At 33.2% G+C, this 18,329-nt stretch overlaps 5 protein-coding genes across 5 annotated transcripts; 3 read left to right on the top strand and 2 right to left on the bottom strand.

The window, feature by feature from the left end:
* Positions 1-278: 278 nt before the first annotated feature.
* LOC124419024 (chitinase-like protein Idgf3) lies at positions 279-1,935 on the top strand. Its single transcript, XM_046947149.1, has 3 exons — positions 279-483; positions 552-1,103; positions 1,170-1,935. The coding sequence occupies exons 1-3, from the start codon at positions 375-377 to the stop codon at positions 1,826-1,828; spliced, it is 1,320 nt and encodes a 439-aa protein (XP_046803105.1). The 5' UTR covers positions 279-374; the 3' UTR covers positions 1,829-1,935.
* Positions 1,936-3,128: 1,193 nt separating this feature from the next.
* Positions 3,129-4,665, top strand: LOC111678889 (chitinase-like protein Idgf3). The gene is made up of 3 exons (XM_023440332.2): positions 3,129-3,278; positions 3,353-3,904; positions 3,974-4,665. The coding sequence occupies exons 1-3, from the start codon at positions 3,170-3,172 to the stop codon at positions 4,606-4,608; spliced, it is 1,296 nt and encodes a 431-aa protein (XP_023296100.2). The 5' UTR covers positions 3,129-3,169; the 3' UTR covers positions 4,609-4,665.
* A 1,059-nt stretch (positions 4,666-5,724) lies between these two features.
* Positions 5,725-9,604, top strand: LOC111678892 (chitinase-like protein Idgf3). The gene is made up of 4 exons (XM_046949206.1): positions 5,725-5,739; positions 8,113-8,260; positions 8,329-8,886; positions 8,943-9,604. Exons 1-4 carry the CDS (start codon positions 5,725-5,727, stop codon positions 9,599-9,601), a joined length of 1,380 nt encoding a protein of 459 aa, XP_046805162.1. The 3' UTR covers positions 9,602-9,604.
* Positions 9,605-11,565: 1,961 nt separating this feature from the next.
* LOC111678891 (chitinase-like protein Idgf3) lies at positions 11,566-13,091 on the bottom strand. Its single transcript, XM_023440334.2, has 3 exons — positions 12,954-13,091; positions 12,345-12,881; positions 11,566-12,287 (listed from the first exon to the last, which is right to left on the bottom strand). Exons 1-3 carry the CDS (start codon positions 13,075-13,077, stop codon positions 11,641-11,643), a joined length of 1,308 nt encoding a protein of 435 aa, XP_023296102.2. The 5' UTR covers positions 13,078-13,091; the 3' UTR covers positions 11,566-11,640.
* A 2,169-nt stretch (positions 13,092-15,260) lies between these two features.
* Positions 15,261-16,988, bottom strand: LOC111678890 (chitinase-like protein Idgf3). The gene is made up of 3 exons (XM_023440333.2): positions 16,811-16,988; positions 16,204-16,746; positions 15,261-16,139 (listed from the first exon to the last, which is right to left on the bottom strand). Exons 1-3 carry the CDS (start codon positions 16,917-16,919, stop codon positions 15,478-15,480), a joined length of 1,314 nt encoding a protein of 437 aa, XP_023296101.2. The 5' UTR covers positions 16,920-16,988; the 3' UTR covers positions 15,261-15,477.
* Between the last annotated feature and the right edge of the window lie 1,341 nt (positions 16,989-18,329).

The raw sequence follows: 18,329 nt of genomic DNA, 5'->3' as shown, positions 1-18,329 counted from the left end.
TTCTCTCTTTAAGTTTAATTGTCACACTCCCAAAAAGCTCAGCTTACAATTAAAATTCCATCTTAGTATGAATTTGTTTGTTTATTTATTTAAATCCATTTCAATTGTCTACACATAAACCACAACAAATCTTTTGTATTCTTCCCCTTTCAATCCCCTCTAAGCCCATTTAACAAACGTTTGACCTCATAGAAATCAAAACACAGAATTTTAATATATAAATTTGCTGATAAGTTCTCATATAAACTAGACAGTGTTGACTTACAATCGCAATATTTAATTCAGTTTTAGTTAAACCGTGAATGAATTCACAACTTGATCTACAATTGAACGCAATACACAGTGAGTTAGTGAGTGAGTAAGATTAGAAGACAATGAAATTTTGTTTGAGTTTGCTTTTGGCACTGGCCGTGTGTCAGCTGACACTGGCTGCTGGTCCCAATATGGTTTGCTTTTATGATGCATCCAGTGTGGATAGAGATGGTAAATAAAAATTGCCAGTTATAACTGTGCTAAATGTTAGCGATTAATGATTTATTGTATATGTTCAGGTTTAGCTAAGTTTTCAACGCCAGATATTGATATTGCTTTACAATTTTGCACACATTTAATCTACGGTTATGCTGGTATTAATTCCGAGAATTTCCATTTGAAAAGTTTAAATACTCAACGTGACCTGCAGCGACGTCACTTTGCAACTATAACTGATATGAAAGAGAAATTCCCTAATATTAAAATCTTGTTGAGTGTTGGAGGCGATAAAGATTTTGAAAATCCCGACAAATATGTGCAACTCTTGGAGGGAGGCGCCGAGAAACATAGGGCTTTCGCTGAATCAGCTCGTGAACTATTGCGTAGTTATAATTTTGATGGTTTGGATTTGGCCTTCCAATTGCCACGCAATAAACCTCGTAAGGTACACTCCAGTGCCGGCAGTGCTTGGAAATCCTTTAAGAAACTTTTCACTGGAGACTTTGTTGTTGACGAGAAAGCCGATGAGCATAAAGAACAATTTACCAATTTTGTAGGCACTTTAAAATCGATATTTAGTCCAAATAATCTTATGATCACCTTAACGGTTTTACCAAATGTTAATTCTACTTGTAAGTTTTTAAAAATGTTTAATATTTAATGTATTTAAAATAATAATAATAAAATCTTTCTTTTAGGGTACTTTAATGCTGCAGCATTGGAAAGTCATTTGGACTTTGTTAATTTGGCTGCTTTTGATTTTACTACACCCACACGCAATCCCGAGGAAGCTGACTACACCGCTCCACTTTATCCCATACCTTTGGAAGGTAATCGCCAGCCTCATTACAATGTCGATTTCCAAGTTGACCATTGGATTTCTCAACGTTTCCCTCATAATAAAATTAATGTCGGCGTTGCTAGTTATGGTCGTGCTTGGAAAATGACATCAGATTCCAATGCTAACGGTATCCCTATTGTATCGGACACCAATGGAGCTGCTGATCCCGGACCACAAACACAACAAGGTGGCCTTTTGAACTGGGCTGAGGTTTGCTTGAAATTGCCTAACCCCACTAATGTTGGTAAATCGGGAGCTGATGCTCCTTTGCGCCGCGTTGCTGATCCTACAAAGAAATACGGTACTTATGCCTTCCGTCCAGCCGATGAGAATGGTGAACATGGCATGTGGGTCAGTTATGAAGATCCCGATACTGCTTCGACAAAGGCTGCCTATGTTAAGACCCGCAGCTTGGGCGGTGTGGCCTTGTTCGATTTGAGTCTGGATGATTTTAATGGTCAGTGTACGGGCGATAAATTCCCCATGTTAAGAGCTATGAAATATCGATTGTTGTAGATGTATATTTGTTATTAACCAAATCAAAATTTATAGCTAAAAGCTTTAGTTAAAAATTTTGAAAAAAATATAATATAATTTACGAACGAATTTTTTTGTAATAAGAATTAAATATTATTTCTTGGAATTAACTGAGAAAACTTTTTATACTTAACAAAAACTTGTTAATAATTTATTAGCAAAACAATACTAATAAATATTTTTTGTAAATTATTTTTTAAAAGCTTTTATTTATCCTCTGTTTACCAAGTTTCCATACTATCAATAGTCTAAACGAATACGTCGATAGGCAGTGTTATTCCAATGGAAACTTGGTAATGATTTTTACTTACAACAACTTACTTTATAATGATTACTGCATACCATCTACATTACTTTAAAGGACTTCAGAAATTACTTACAAACACTTACGTAGTAGGTTAGCACTTTGTTAGCTGAACACGCTGGGGAGTAACTTAACTAACTAAATAACTACCTAACTAAATAACTAACTAACTACCTAACTAACTAACTAAGCTATTAACTAACTAACTAACTGACTGACTGACTAACTAACTACCTAAATAAGTAACTAACGAACTAACTACCTAACTGACTAACTAACTAACTAATTATTTAACTAACTAACTAACTAACTAATTAACTAACTAATTAACTAACTAACTAACTAACTAACTATCTATCTATCTATCTATCTATCTATCTATCTATCTATCTATCTATCTATCTATCTATCTATCTATTTATCTATCTATCTATCTATCTATCTATCTATCTATCTATCTATCTATCTATCTATCTATCTATCTATCTATCTATCTATCTATCTATCTATCTATCTATCTATCTATCTATCTTTCTATCTATATTTCTATCTATCTATCTATCTATCTATCTATCTATCTATCTATCTATCTATCTATCTATCTATCTATCTATCTATCTATCTATCTATCTATCTATCTATCTATCTATCTATCTATCTATCTATCTATCTATCTATCTATCTATCTATTTCAAAAGACAGTTGGTAAGTGTGAACGTGCGTGCTCTTTTAACTACATATCTACAAGGTATTTGCAAAATTCGTATTTGAAAAGAGATATCTTCAAAATTTAACTCTCCAAAAGCTCTACTTCATTTCTAAGTAATATTTAGCTTTTAACTGTTTATTAATCGGACATACAATTCGTCCATATGCTATATCATATGTATGATCTGTAGCCAAAAAAAAACTGATAAGACATTTTGCTAATTTACTACTAAACTTTCGGAAAGAGATTCAAAATGATTTAGTTGACATTCAGACAAAGTGAGAACAACATCAGCGAAATAAACGCAATGAAATTATTTTTAAATTTAAGTGTAACACTAATATTGTGTCATTTGGCAAATGCTTTGGGGCCATATACGGCGTGTTTCTATGATGCTAACGGTGTGGGAAGGGAAGGTAAACAAATGGAAATACCGCTAATTGATTTATTTTTTTATGAGTATAAAAGTTTTAATTTCCATTTCTCTTAGGTTTAGCCAAATTCTCTCTTAATGATTTAGAAACAGCTTTAAATTTTTGCACTCATTTGGTGTATGGTTATGTGGGTCTTAATCCAGAAACTTTCCGTTTGGCTTCTCTAAATAATGACAGAGATGTTAAAGGCAGACACTTCCTTAAGGTTACCGATTTGAAAGAAAAGTACCCTTATGTTAAATTTTTATTAAGTGTAGGCGGTGACAAAGATCTGGGCGGTTCTGAAAAATACATAAAATTGTTGGAGGCTGATCAAGAAAAGCAACAAAATTTCATTGATTCTGCCAAATATTTGGTGCGTAGTTTAAATTTTGATGGTTTGGATTTGGCCTTCCAATTGCCACAAAACAAACCACGCAAGGTTCACTCTTCTTTGGGCATGGCTTGGAAATCTACCAAGAAATTATTTACCGGTGACTTTGTAGTCGATAAGCAGGCCGATGAACATAAGCAGCAATTAACTGAATTGGTGAAAAAGCTTAAAACTTCTTTTGCTGAAAATGATTTGTTATTGAGTTTAACCGTTTTGCCAAATGTCAATTCATCATGTAAGTTTTTGAGTGAAGAAAATTACTTGTATTTTTTTAATCTTTAATATTTTTTTTTCTTATAAACAGGGTATTTTAATGTTCCCGCCTTAATTAATCAAGTGGACTTCGTTAATTTGGCAGCCTTCGATTTTACCACTCCCGAGCGTAATCCTCATGAGGCAGACTATACGGCACCTTTGTATGCTCCCCCTTTAGAGGGCAACCGTTTGCCTCATTACAATGTTGATTATCAAATTGAGCATTGGACTTCTCAACGTTTCCCGAAGACTAAAATCAATGTGGGCATCGCTACTTATGGTCGTGCTTGGAAAATGACTTTAGAGTCAAAATCTGAGGGTTATCCAATCATACCCTCAACGGATGGTGCTGCTGAGCCCGGTCCCCAAACTAAAGTTTCCGGCCTTTTAAGTTGGCCAGAGATTTGTTTAAAATTACAACCGAAAGCTCAGTTTGCTTTGCGCCGTTTTGCTGATCCCACTAAAAGACATGGTACTTATGCCTTCCGTGCTGCCGATGAGAATGGCGAACATGGTACTTGGGTTAGTTATGATGATCCTGAGATGGCAGCTACTAAAGCCGCTTATGTTATGTCTAAGGGTTTGGGCGGTGTGGCTTTATTTGATTTAACTTTGGATGATTTTCGTGGTCAGTGTACTGGTGATCAGTTTCCTATTTTAAGGGCTATTAAGTATAAGTTGTAAAAGTAAAAACATTAATTTTAAACTGAATAATAAAGTTTAAATTAATATGCAATTTTACTTAAAGCATTTTTTATTCTAAATTTTAGATTTTTATTTATCTATCGACTCAGAGTCCATCTATCCACATAAAATGTATAATCAAACTCAGACCAACAGCATGTAAGTTAGAATCCTTTATATCTTCAGCATAGTAAGTAGCAAGTTTTTTTCAGAAAATTACACGATATGTAAAGAAAAACTTTTCATTCTGAGATCCTTTTGGTTTCTAGTATAGAGCTGGTCTGGAGATATTATTTAAATGTTTCCGTTACGCGTGTTAAGTCCATTCAAATTTCATACAGACAATCTCTATCATTTAGCATTTTTACATACATTTGCTATATTTCTTGAGTTCTGTAGAGAATGCTATCAATATTGTCCTTAATGTTTTTGATTTCTGAAATATCCATGCTTCGAGGAGCATACATTTCAGCGTTTGTCCTTATGTTGTCTATTTTACTTTGCATATAATTTGGCTTGGGGAAATCAAAGCATTTTCTTCAGCATACTATAAATTTTGTTTGAATTAGCTAATTTGCTTCAAAATTATTTAAAGGTACAGGGTAGGATTTACATATAACGATTGTGGTCTAATCTGATACGATATCTAGTCCAGGAGAATATATTTGTTAACACTTCACAATACCCAGCAAAAAAAGAACTTTCAGAGAAGCGAAAAATAAATAGAATTTACTCCACGGAAGTAGTGAAACGACCTGAAGAACCCAGCAAAAACTGGTTAATAGCTTTCAATTGTAATTGCTTACCAAACAACATACCTTTCAATGACTACTAGATATCGCCTGGGTTACATAGAAGTAGTCTAATAAGGTCTTACTAATAATATATTATATAAATACTTTCTAATTCATTAGTCATCTTGTCAGTAAAGATATAGAAGCTGTATACATTTTTTCATGCGATTTACAATGACAACTTTTTCTTGTAATTGTTTGTGGTAAGTACTTACCTTCAATGACATCACCATGTTAAAATAATGACTTAAAATGCTATTGTGTATGGAAATTTTAGCATTTTAACCCCTTATATGGCAATGAAAGTTTTTACTGGGAAGTTATGATTTTAACACGGGTTTGTTATAGGAGAACAAAAAAGTACTTCCAAAGAAGCCAAATTTAAGTAGAATTAACTGCATGGAAGTTCTAAAAAAACCTGAAGAAGTTATGATTTAAACACAGGCTTGTCATAGGAGAGATGTTTTTTCTCATTTGATTCCAAATTCACTACAACTGAAGTCATTATCGGGAAGTAATTAGTATGTTCTTTTTTGGAAGTTATTAGTAATACGACCTAGCTTGCTAGGTAGGTCGTATTTTGCCTCAGTAGTCATAATTTTGTAACAACAGGAAGAGTTGATGTTGCCAGTGGTACGTCCCTTATGCACTACAGTGAAATACCAACCGAATGCAATCAAATACATGTTCCACCAATTAGCCCCCAAATCCTTATTACACTAGTATATTGAAATAGTAATAATTTCATTTTTTTACGTTCGATTTATTGCTGCGTTCGATTATGTGGTTTCTAATTCATCTTGTAATTTAGTTTTGCCGATTACATTTCAATCGAATTCTTAGTCGAAATCAAGACCTTAAAAGTTCTTCTTTACTTCGTGTAAATTAGCCGATTTTTTTACATACGTTTTCGTATTTGAGATCAAATTCTCCAAAAATTCGTGTAGTTTAGCTGGTTGTATTACACTCGTATTTTCAGTCAATGAAATATTCATCTGAAACCCAACAATGTATATATATTCTGAGTCCTTATCAAATTCTGAGTCGATTTAGCTATGTCCGTCTGCCTGTCTGCCTAAATCACGCTCACGTTTAAACTAAGCAAAGGAAGTCAGCCTAATTCACCGAGAGTATTCAACATTATCCTAAGCAGTTTGGTATTAAAAATGAGCAAAATCAGTTACCACCGGGAAAAGTTATGAATCAAAATTTAAAACAACCTCGAAAAAATTAATCATTTTTTACGCATTCTGATGTAATTTTCTCGAAAACTATGCAAGATTATTTCATGAAAATCATCATACATTAATTTCTGCACAAGAGCTTGATCCCTGCTGAAAACTACGAGAATCGGTTCAAAATTTCATATACCTCCCATACAAAAGTACATATTCCCGGAAAATGGGTTTTTTTTTTAATAACTTCCGTCACAATATCGATAACTTCACAAAATTTTACAAATTAAAATCCTATGTCAATAGATTTCATTCAAAGAAACATGTTTTTGAATCCGTCCGTAATTGGACATAGCTCCCATACAAGGTCCCCTCCCGAAAATTACTTAAACGTACAAAATTCATTACCGGATTAAGATATCCATATAAAATTTGGTACAAATATTGCTCTTATATACAGAAATGTTAATGTTGGACATAGCTGCCATACTCATTACCATTGCTCATTACCAAATAATGCTATTGATACAAAATTTGTCACAAATATTAGTTTTGTATACAAAAAATCTATTTCAAGTTTTTTTTTTCACAATCGATTCATAACACGGGTACGGTCGGTCCCATACAGGTTCCCTTTAGTAAATCACTTAAATACACATTACTTGCTACTAAATTACGATTAAATACAAAATTTGACTGAAATGTAGCTTTTATGTACAGAAATTTTGCTTAAAGAATCTTTTACGATCGGTCTATAATTGGCCTAGGTCCAGCCCCTAAAAACGCATTGACCGTGAGAAACTCGTTTCTACAAATATTTGATCAATTATAAAATTATTAATAAAAAAGTAATTGGTGGAAGGTATTTAAGATTAGGCTCAGCCGAATATAGCACTCTAACTTGTTGACATTGATTTGATCAACCGATTGCTGTATGTACATGTGTGATAAGTAACCAATACATTTCCAAGCAACAGGAATTTTTGTCAGAGATTCCATCAGTTCTCCCAGCTATTACCTTCAACTTGAACTCCTAGTCAACCCCAACGAAATTTTAACTGTAAATCTTGTCAGAAAGAATTATAGTTCAACAATCAACTCTTAAACATCATTGTTCAAGAGTCAACTCCTACAAGTCATCATTAAGGTAGTCAATTTCACAATATCATCATTTGTATATCACCCCCGTAGGGTTAGTGGTTATTGTTCTAGCCTGACATATCAGAGAGCACAGGTTAAGAGCGCACTGCAGGCCCGATAGAGGCCTAAGTATGTGTGTTTCTTCGGATTTGATGTATATACATCCTCCTTTCAAACTAATTAAGTCACGTACTAATGCATTGTTTGAACTAAATTAATCAACATTACCAAAATTTCTCTTTATATTATTTAGAGGCAAATAAGATAGTGATCAACTCAAAAAATAATTAAACGTTCTAAAGACTGACAACTGAAACTGATAAGTTTTGATTCTAAGCTTAAGAGCACATTTAATAAACAAATAAAAAACAAACAAATCAGTTTATTTTTAAAAGTCCAAGAAGACAAACACATTTCTATTAAATAAATATAAAAAAAATGAAATTTCATATAAAATTCTATATAACTTTACTATTGGGACATATAACGCGAGCAGCACAGCGTTACTGACAGACTACGATGCTGTCAGCCGGGATAGACAAGGTAGGTATTTCTTAAACTTTTTTTCCTAATAAACTATAAAAAACTAAATAATGTTCCTATAATCTCAGGTTTTGCGCAATTTACTTTAGAGGATTTGGAGAATTCACTAGAATTTTGTACTCATGTCATTTACGGTTATGCCGGTATCAATCCACAATCTTTGCAAATGACCAGCCTTAATACACAACGTGATATCGAAGAGCGTCACTTTACGGAAGTTACTGCTTTAAAGGAGAAGTATCCTCACATCAAGTTCTTACTCAGTTTGGGTGGAGACAAAGATATTGGTCTTGATTTGAATAATAAATATATGGAACTATTAGAAGCTGGTTATGATATACAGAAATCATTTATAGAATCTGTTTTGTATTTGTTGCGTAGTTATAAATTTGATGGACTCGATTTGGCATATCAGTTTCCGCGTAATAATTATTATGGTAAAGTAATCATTGATGCTCCCTGGAAGTCATTAAAGAAATTATTTATAAAGAATCTTAATGAAACCGAAACTAAAGTAGATGATCATAAAACTCAATTCTCATTGTTGGTACAGAACCTTAGGAATGCTTTAAAGCCGCATGATCTAATTTTAAGCTTGACCGTGCTGCCAAATGTAAATGCTTCTCGTAAGCCCATGCATTTTACCTATAAAATAACACTAATTTATTTTATTTTTTTATAGATTATTTAAATGCTTCTGCTCTAATACCCCATTTGGATTTTATTAATTTGCAAACTTTTGATTTTACCACACCCGAGTTAAGCCCCAATGAAGCTACCTATACAGCTGCCTTATATTCTGTACCTCAACAGGGTACTCGTAATGTTTTGCATAGTGTTGACTATCAGGTTAACTATTGGCTAGCCCAGCGTATATCTCATAACAAGATAAATATCGGTATTGCTGCCTATGGTCGTGCTTGGAAAATGACTACCGATTCTAAGACAGATGGTTTTCCCAAAGTATTAGCTACAAATGGTCCTGCTTCAGCTGGTTATATAACAAAACTTCCCGGTGTCTTAACTTGGCCGGAAATTTGCCCTATGCTACCAAATATGCTTAATGTCAATAAAAGCGGACCTCATGCTCCATTACTTAATGTTTTAGATCCTCATAAGGATTTTGTAACATATGCATTTCGTCCGGCCGATGAGAATGGTGAATATGGTATGTGGGTTAGTTATGATGATCCCAGAATTGTGGCCATTAAGGCAGCTTATGTTAAACGTCGTCACTTGGCTGGTATAGCTTTATACGATGTAAGTCTCGATGACTTTCATGGACTTTGTAATGGTGATACATTTCCGATGTTGAGATATATTAAATATACATTTTTATGAAAATAAGTATTTAAAAGTAATTTTGTTTTTAATATTTGGGAGGGTTAAGGAATCGAAATTTTTTCTCCTTTACTGCAGTTGTCATCAAACATGTTCGGTCGGACAGTACCGAATTACCTACCTATCTATTTTAGCGTGAACTTGTCATACGAGGAAGTTAATTGTTACTCCATAGATTACGAAGAGACCGCATAAAGCTTTAGTTTATTTGTCAAGTATTCATCCTCTCTCCCTATCTCTTAATTAGGGGATACGGAAGTAACGGTTGCCTTCACCCTCCTTTACAAAATTGAGAGAACGTAGATGGAAATCACTGCATTTTTCGGAAACATTTCCTCTTTGACATACTTCAGGTATACTTATTTATATTAGAGCTGTTCCACCTCCTGCTACAGACGAAAGTACAAGCATGTTATCATATTTAATATATCCCTGCAGTTCAGTTGGACAGTCCCGAACTACTTAGTTAACCTACCATTTAGGGTAACTCCTAGAAATCGATCTTCCAAGTAACTATAACATGTGCTTGTTCTACAAGGAAGTCAATCGTCACCCCATACATTACGAAGAGACAGCAAAAAGCTTCAGTTTGTTTTTCAAGTGTCCACTCTCTCTCTCTCTCTCTCTCTCTCTCTCTCGCTTACAAAGGTGATACTAAATTAACTATTGTCTTTACCCTCGCTTACAAAGAATACAAAGAGAAAATCAATTGATAACCCATAGATTACGAAGAAACAGCAAAAAACTTTAGTTTGGTTTTCAAGTGTCCACTCTCTCGGACATTAAAGTGACTATTGTCTTCACCCTCGTTTACAAAGATTACAAAGAGGAAGTCAATCGTCACCCTATAGATTACGAAGACACAGTAAAAATCTTTAGTTTGTTTTTCAATTACACTAAAGTGACTTTTGTCTTCACCCTCGTTTACAAAGAGTACAACGAGGAAGTCAATCGTTACCCCATAGATTACCAAGACGCTAAAGTGACTTTTCTCTTTATTCTCGTTTACGCAGTATACAAAGAGGAAATCAATCGTCACCTCATAAATTACCAAGACACTAAAGTGATTTTTTGTCTTCATAGTCGTTTACAAAGAGGAAGTCAATCATAACCCCATAGATTACCAAGAGGCAGCAAAAAAACTTTAGTTTGTTTTTCAAGTGTCCACTCTCTCTCGCTCGCTTACAAAGGGGACACTAAAGTGACTATTTTGTATTTACCCTCGTTTACAAAGAGTACGAAAGACGACGTCAATTGAAATCACTGTCTTTTTCGCATGCATTGACTCTTTGTCGAACTGTTGGGATACTTATGTATATTAGACCTGTTGCAACGTTTATGTATGCAATTGACTTATGCGAACCTGATAAAGATTTCATCGGAATCTGATAGTGTATTGAATAAGAACATTTGAGTTCATTTTAATCCATGTCCGAGAGTTCATAATTGGCAGGTTCATACAAAGGAACAATCACGAGAAGAAGCATTGATTGATAAAAGATATCGGTATTAATATAAAATAAAATAATGGATCAATCCGGAAAAATTATTTATTACTATATACCTATAGCAAATTATATACTGTTTTGGAAAATTTTAAACAAATATAGTTTAAGCCTAATTTTATCCTAGTAGTTTTTTTTCAATAAGTACTATATTATTTATAGGTTATTACTAGACTCATTAAAAGTAATGCAGATGATATGTATTACTTATAGAAAAGTAAGTTGTTGAGTAAGTACAAGTCATTGTCAACATATTCATGTCGAATCGATTGTTTTTAGCAATTGGAACTTTTGTTCCAGGGTAAATGCGAAGACCTTTTTATTCAGGGCCTATAACACCTCCATCTTTTACATGTTTATCAAATGTTCAAACTAAATTTGAGCTAAAAACTTTTATTAAATCTTCATATAGATTTAATAAAAGTTTTTAGCTTTAGACCCTAAAAATAAGACAATCTATAGGTAAATATGAAATTTATTCAATTAGACATGTTAAATACAATAACAATAATATATCTCATTTTGTAGTTATTTTTAAGATAATATTCTAGTCAATCTATAGTTAATTGATTTCAATATAGCAAATTTTTCACCACCACACTCACCATGTACATCATCCAAACTCAAATCTATTAAGGCAATACCACCCAAATTATTATTTCGAATAAAATCAGCTTTCGAACCGGCCGTCTTATAGTTCTCATAACTAATCCAAATACCAAATTTATTTTTATTGGCTGGAAGAAAAGCATAAACAGATTTCACTTTATGATCAGTTACTTTTTTTAACTTGGAAGAACGTATTTTTTCACATATCTCAGGATACGATAGAAAACCGGGCGTATAGGTATATGGACCAGCCGAAGCAGGACCATCGGTATAGTAAACGGGAGGCACACCATTGCTATTCGAGTTTTTGGTCATTTTCCAAGAACGGCCGTAAGCAGCAATGCCAATAACGATTTTGTATCGGTGAACATTTTGCGAATGCCAGAATGTATAAAAATCATAAATATTTCGCAAAGACGTATCACGATTATATAGAAGTGTTGTGGGTTTTATAAATTTTGTAGGTGACATGAAATTAGCTTCTAGGGAATTACGTTGAGGTGTAAAAAAATCAAATGCCGAAAGTATTACAAAGTCCAAATATTTCATAATCTCGGGAATATCAAAATATTCTGAAAAGTGTTTGTATAAGTATGTGTTTAGGTCTAAAGCCTTAAGCGTTTACTTACTTTTCGAATCGACATTTGGTAATACGTTTAAAGTTAGCATAAGCTGGTATTCCTTAAAGTTGGCTTTTAATAGTTCTATCAGAACCGTTAGCTGATCTTTGTGTTCTATATATTTAAGATCATTATTAAAATGATCCATTTTAAAAAGGCTTATCAAAAAATCCCAAACTTTAGCGCGTAGCGGTTTAGTAGGCAACACTGTAGGTAAGGGCAAATCCAAACTTAAACCATTAAATTTATATTTGATTAACACTTCCATAAGAGATTTAATTAACATTTTCGTTGCCGGTGGATCTTCTAAAAGTCGTAAAAAACTTTTCGTTGTTTTACTACTCCTTTCACCGCTTAAACTTAGAAGAAACTTAACCTTGGGATATTTATTTTTAAATTTTTTCATATTGGCTAGTTCCTGTTCTTGTTCGGGCGTTTGGACCGTAAGTAATAATTTATCTGGAGTTATAGTCACATAACTATATACAACATGAGTACATAGATTCAAGGCAAATTCCATATCTTTAGAAGTAAATTTTGCTGGGCCTATAGCATAGAAAGTGTGTTCATAGTATTACCAATACATAGTTAATATTAATTAATAATATGTGTACATACCCACTTTGCTGGCACTAGATATGTCATAATAACACACCAATTTGAAGGCTTCGGTCCATTTTAATAAAATTACCAATAAGATCACTGTTATACCAACAAACTGTTGCATTTTCTTTGTTGTCATAACATTCACTTCAATACTCTATTAAAGACTGATACAATTTTTAAATTAATACAGAGAAAACCACACTTAGTCGGCAAAATCGAATTTAAATTTATCTTTTTACCATAACTTTGTATTGAGAGTTGTGGGATATAATACATATTTAGTTGTGATTAATTGCAATATAATTATGTTTTAATTGTTCATATTACAAAACACTATTTATATCTTTTCAAAACGTTGCAATATGTTTGATTGAAATACATTTCGTATATCCACATTGCACATTGGTTCAAATCATTGCTTTTTCAGTGCGAAATTATGAATTTCTTTAAAGCCTAAGATGAAGCATAAATAGGTACATTAGAGCAAATGTAAGAGAAAACAAGTAAGAAGTTATAGTCGACCATATAATACCCTACACCTGTATACGAATAAAATATGATTTAGTTTTCATAATAAAGCATTTAAGTTGAATTGTACCTTGACTCAGATATACTTAAGTCATTTATTGTTAATATAACTGTAAATTTAAGTAAAATTTTGATGGGGGCTTTTTGTAGGGGCTAGGGTCAAATGAGGCCCTATAATTATAAAGTTTATGGGGGTCATCAAGGCTAGTATAGAACTTGGTTTTGCAGCTTTTGTTGAGATACGAGTATATTAAATATAATTATGAACTTATGAAATAATGGACCGATGTTAACCATTTTCAATAGGCTTCGTCTACGGTACCATAGAAGATCATGTGCCAAATTTTATTGAATTATTTCCAAAATTATCTCCAAATAGTTTGATTACAAAGGGTTCAGTTGTATGAGGGCTAGGTGATATAATTGACCGATGTTAATAGGCTTCGTCTACGATCATGTACCAAATTTCATTAAATTATCTTCAAAATTGTTACCTGCAGTTTGATTACAAGGATGGACAGATCGACTCAGAAAATGATTCTAAACCGATTTGTAAACTTTAAAGTGGGTTTAGGACCAATATTATTGTGTGTTACAAACATCAGCACAAACCCAATATACCCTGCCCACTAAAGTGGTGTAGGGTATAATTAACCCGTTGGTGGTTATTTACCCATTGTCTACAATGGAGATGATTTATACAACACAACTTTTTCATTTTAGAAGAATTTGTTGGACTCGCAAAAGTTTTTTAGAACTAATTTCTAGCGTGAGGGTCTTTGCTTCCAAGCAGCGGTTGCTACTGCCCGAAATAATAAATCAATTTTTATACAAAAATTTCTTGTTGCTAAGAAATTACGAAAATTCGGACCATTAAATATAGAAATTCCTTGCAAACACTATGGGTAACTGGATGACAAGAACACATATCTGATGAGCACATCATCCTTTGTGTAGTCTTTTAATCAAATTTGAAAATGCTTATAAGTTGTGAATTTCGGAAGTGGACCAATAATGGAAAGATCTAGGAAAAAAAATAGTGGAATGATTAATGTTTAAATGAAACATATTCAAGATGAATTTTATCCTGACAAATTTATAATTCACTAAAATATGTGCCTTTAAGTGATTTTCGGAAGTGGACCTTATATGGGAGCTACGACCAATTGTGAACTGATACAAATCTTCTTTTGTAGTATGGTAGTATGATTTATTTTCGTATTATAGTTACATGTGCAAAATTTTGTATTTATACTAATATATATTAACAATAAACTTATTTCCGGGAATATGTGCCTTTGTAAGAGGACTATGGAAATTTTGAATCAATTGTTATGATTTTCAACACACTTAATCTCTGGCAGTAAAAAATAATGTATAACAAAACTTATCGAATTATTATACTGAAGAAATTACGAAAAACACGTAATTTTTTTCCCAAGTAGTCCGAAATTTTTACTCATAACTTTGTACGTTGTGAACCGATTTAACTGTTGATTTTCAATACCAAACTGTTTAGGATAACTTTCATTGAATTTGGTTGATATTTTTAGCTTAGTTTCAATGTGAGCGGGTTTTACACAGACAGATAAACGGACAGATGGACATAGATAAATCGATTCAGAATTTCACAAGGACCCAGAATATATATACTTTGTAGGGTCTTAGATTATTTTTTCTTGGTGTTACATACAAACTTATATATATCCTCTATCAACACTGACGGTGGTGGAGGGTATAAAAGAGTAAATCTGAAACAAGTATGAATATATAGTCGGGCAAATTTAAAAATGTTGTTTTGTTAGTTTAAACTTTATTTTATTAATATCATCAGAGTTAAAAGTAAGTTATTTTTCATTATTAGGCTGTGTATATTATAAGGACGTATGTAGCACACACTAAAACAAAAGACGCGTCCAAGATTTTATAAATTTAGAAGATCACTACAGATTTAAAGTGTAAAATGTTTTTATACTTAATTCTCTCGTAATCATGCTAAAATATAAAATTACTGCAACAACTTCATAACAATTGATCTTAAAATGGGAAAAGTATCTTCACCACAACGACCATGTGTATCATCATAGGTGATGTCAAACAAGGCCACACCGCCTAAATGACGACTTTTAGCATATTCAGCCTTGGCAGCTGCCGTCGAAGGATCTTCATAACTAATCCATATACCAGCATTACCTTTTTCATCAGTTGCACGATAAGCATAATTACCATATTTCTTAGTTGGATCGACTATAGACGTTAAGGCATTACCAGAAGTTGTTGTTTTAATCGATGATTTCGTTAATTGTGTACATATCTCAGGATATGGTAATAAACCGGGTATACGAGTTTTGGCTGCAGTCCAAGCAGGTCCTTGAGTTAATGGCACCGGTGGAAGTCCAGTAGTTTTAGTATTATTACCCATTTTCCAAGCGTGTCCATAAGCTGGTATACCAATTATAAGTTTTTGCGGTGGTATTTCTAGAGTCTTTAACCACTCTTCTACTAACTGATCGACATTGGCTAGAGGTAAACGATTGCCTATTTTAATGGGAGCATAAATGGGTGCTGCATAGTCGGCTTCTTCGGGATTGCGTAGAGGTGTGTAGAAATCAAAGGCAGAGATAATAATAAAGTCTAAGTTCTTGGAAATGGTTTTAACATCGAAATAGGCTAGAATGTTATTAAACGTTTTAGGGTAAGAAACATAAATCAATTCTGTATCTATTCTACTTACACTTTGATCTGACATTCGGCAAAACAGTTAAACTCAAAATCAAATTGTGCTCTTTCAAAGCACCACTCAGTTGTTGGATCAAATCTGTTAATTCTTTTTTATGCTCAGCTGTTTTTACATCCTCCGCTGAGTTGGAGGTAAAAAAGTTCTTGATACCAAACCAGATTTGAGCATAATATGGATGAACTTGTTTGGGCTCTTCAGTTGGTAGTGGAAGATCCAAACTTAAACCATCAAATTGATATTTACGCAATAACTGAAGAGTTGAAGAGACAAATGTATTCTGAGCCTTATGATCGGCTTCTAACAATTTCAAATATTTTTCAGAATCTGACATATTTTTTTCACCACTAACACTTAGCAGGAATTTAACATTTGGAAATTTAGTTTTAAGTTTACGCACACTAAGAAATTGTTCTTGTTGTAGATGTGTTAGAGGTTTAAGTGCAAATGTTTTGGGCATAATATTAATGTCACTATAAATAACATAAGAACAGAATTGTAAAGCAGTTTCCATATCCTTGACGTTAAACTTATTAGGTCCTGCGAAAAGGAATTTCGATAAAATTTAAATATTGTTTACTTTTATTTTATAAAATTTACTTACCTTTTATGTTTGCCATATAAATGTCATAGTAACACACCATTTTATCGGCTTTGATCCAGGAGAATTGACAGGCGATATATACCGCCATTAAATAATAATATAATTTCATTATTATTTTATTTTCTTTAAGTGAACAAGTTAAACTTTTTATTAAAACTCTGCACAAACTAATGACATATTTATTTCTTTTTCCCTTCTTTTATACTAAAAAGTAAATTTTTTTCTATAAATTTACAATTTAAAATGGCAATATTTATAGCAACGAATTGTGGTCTTAAAATTGAACTCTTCCGCAGAAAATCTTTATTTCCTTTAAAATATATTTATTATTATATTTCTACTTATATACTAATGTATGTATGTATTTACAATTGGCTTATGTGACCGCACAAATATTATTTATTGTGTAAAAATATGTATGAATTTAGAACTAACAAGATAACTGTGCAATGGATTATATCGGGAAATGCTATTCTTACAAATTGTTGGAGAATGGGATTTTCAAGTCTATTTAAAGTTATTGCTGATAATTTTACTAAAATCAAGAATTTTCTTACGTGACAAGTGACACAACTTTGCACCATGGTTTTTGGAAACGGCGAAAAATTAGCTATCAAAATTGACCTTTGGACAATGTTTAATAGAACCAATAGGTGAAATGATGCAATAATTTGAATTAAGCACTGTATGACCAAAATCCCCCGGGGGCATGTTACCTTGGCGAGACCACCGCCTTGGTGTTATTGCAATGCCGGGGGTATCAAGAGGTGGTCAATATCCTCCAATCTTACCGGGATTGAAAAATTGGTTAGTCCTTGCATAGATTGCCAGAGGTCAGACCAGAGCACCGCATAATCTGGTACTACGGGTGGCCAGTTTTCCACAGGACTACATTCTGGCTGGTCAGTTGGTTGAGGTTCCTTCGGGATCCACGTATTGGTTGTGGTTTAAACCCAAATTCGCGGGGAGAGTAAGAGGCGGTTAAAAGACTGATACAGGATAATAGTCAATATTTCGGGATAAGTTCGGTGCTGTTGCCGAGAACAACAGACACCCCGCAGTCGAGTAACTGTGGGACTAAGCGTTGGAAATGAGTTGGTATTAATTGTATATGGTACGGGATCAATGTTAGGTTTGGCGGACCTTACCCCACCCGTATACCTATAATAAATGTGTCGTATGTTTTTCTCTTATGAATGTGTCGTATGAAATAAATGTGTGCTGGGTTGAATGATGATGGATGAAAGGTATCATATACATTTGATGCCATTGAATTTTTCTTCTTGCCCAGATATGTTCAGGGTTTACTCTGTTCATATCAGAACTACCACAGTGTGTCCCTGTGAGTAAGTACAATGTCTACGGCTTATTGATGATCGTACTTCGGTCTACCGGTTACGTCTCTAGGTGCTGTTACAGAATCAACTGAAGCCATCCAATGGTCAAGAAATTAGATAGCTCGAGTATTCCAGCAGAGTACTTGTGCATGGACCGGTCAGAACCAATGTAAAAAAATTGC

The sequence above is a fragment of the Lucilia cuprina genome, chromosome 2 (genome assembly GCF_022045245.1).
Source record: "Lucilia cuprina isolate Lc7/37 chromosome 2, ASM2204524v1, whole genome shotgun sequence".
Lineage (NCBI taxonomy): Eukaryota > Metazoa > Arthropoda > Insecta > Diptera > Calliphoridae > Lucilia > Lucilia cuprina.
Note: the sequence above shows the minus strand (reverse complement) of the source record. Positions and strands in the feature narration are given on the sequence as shown.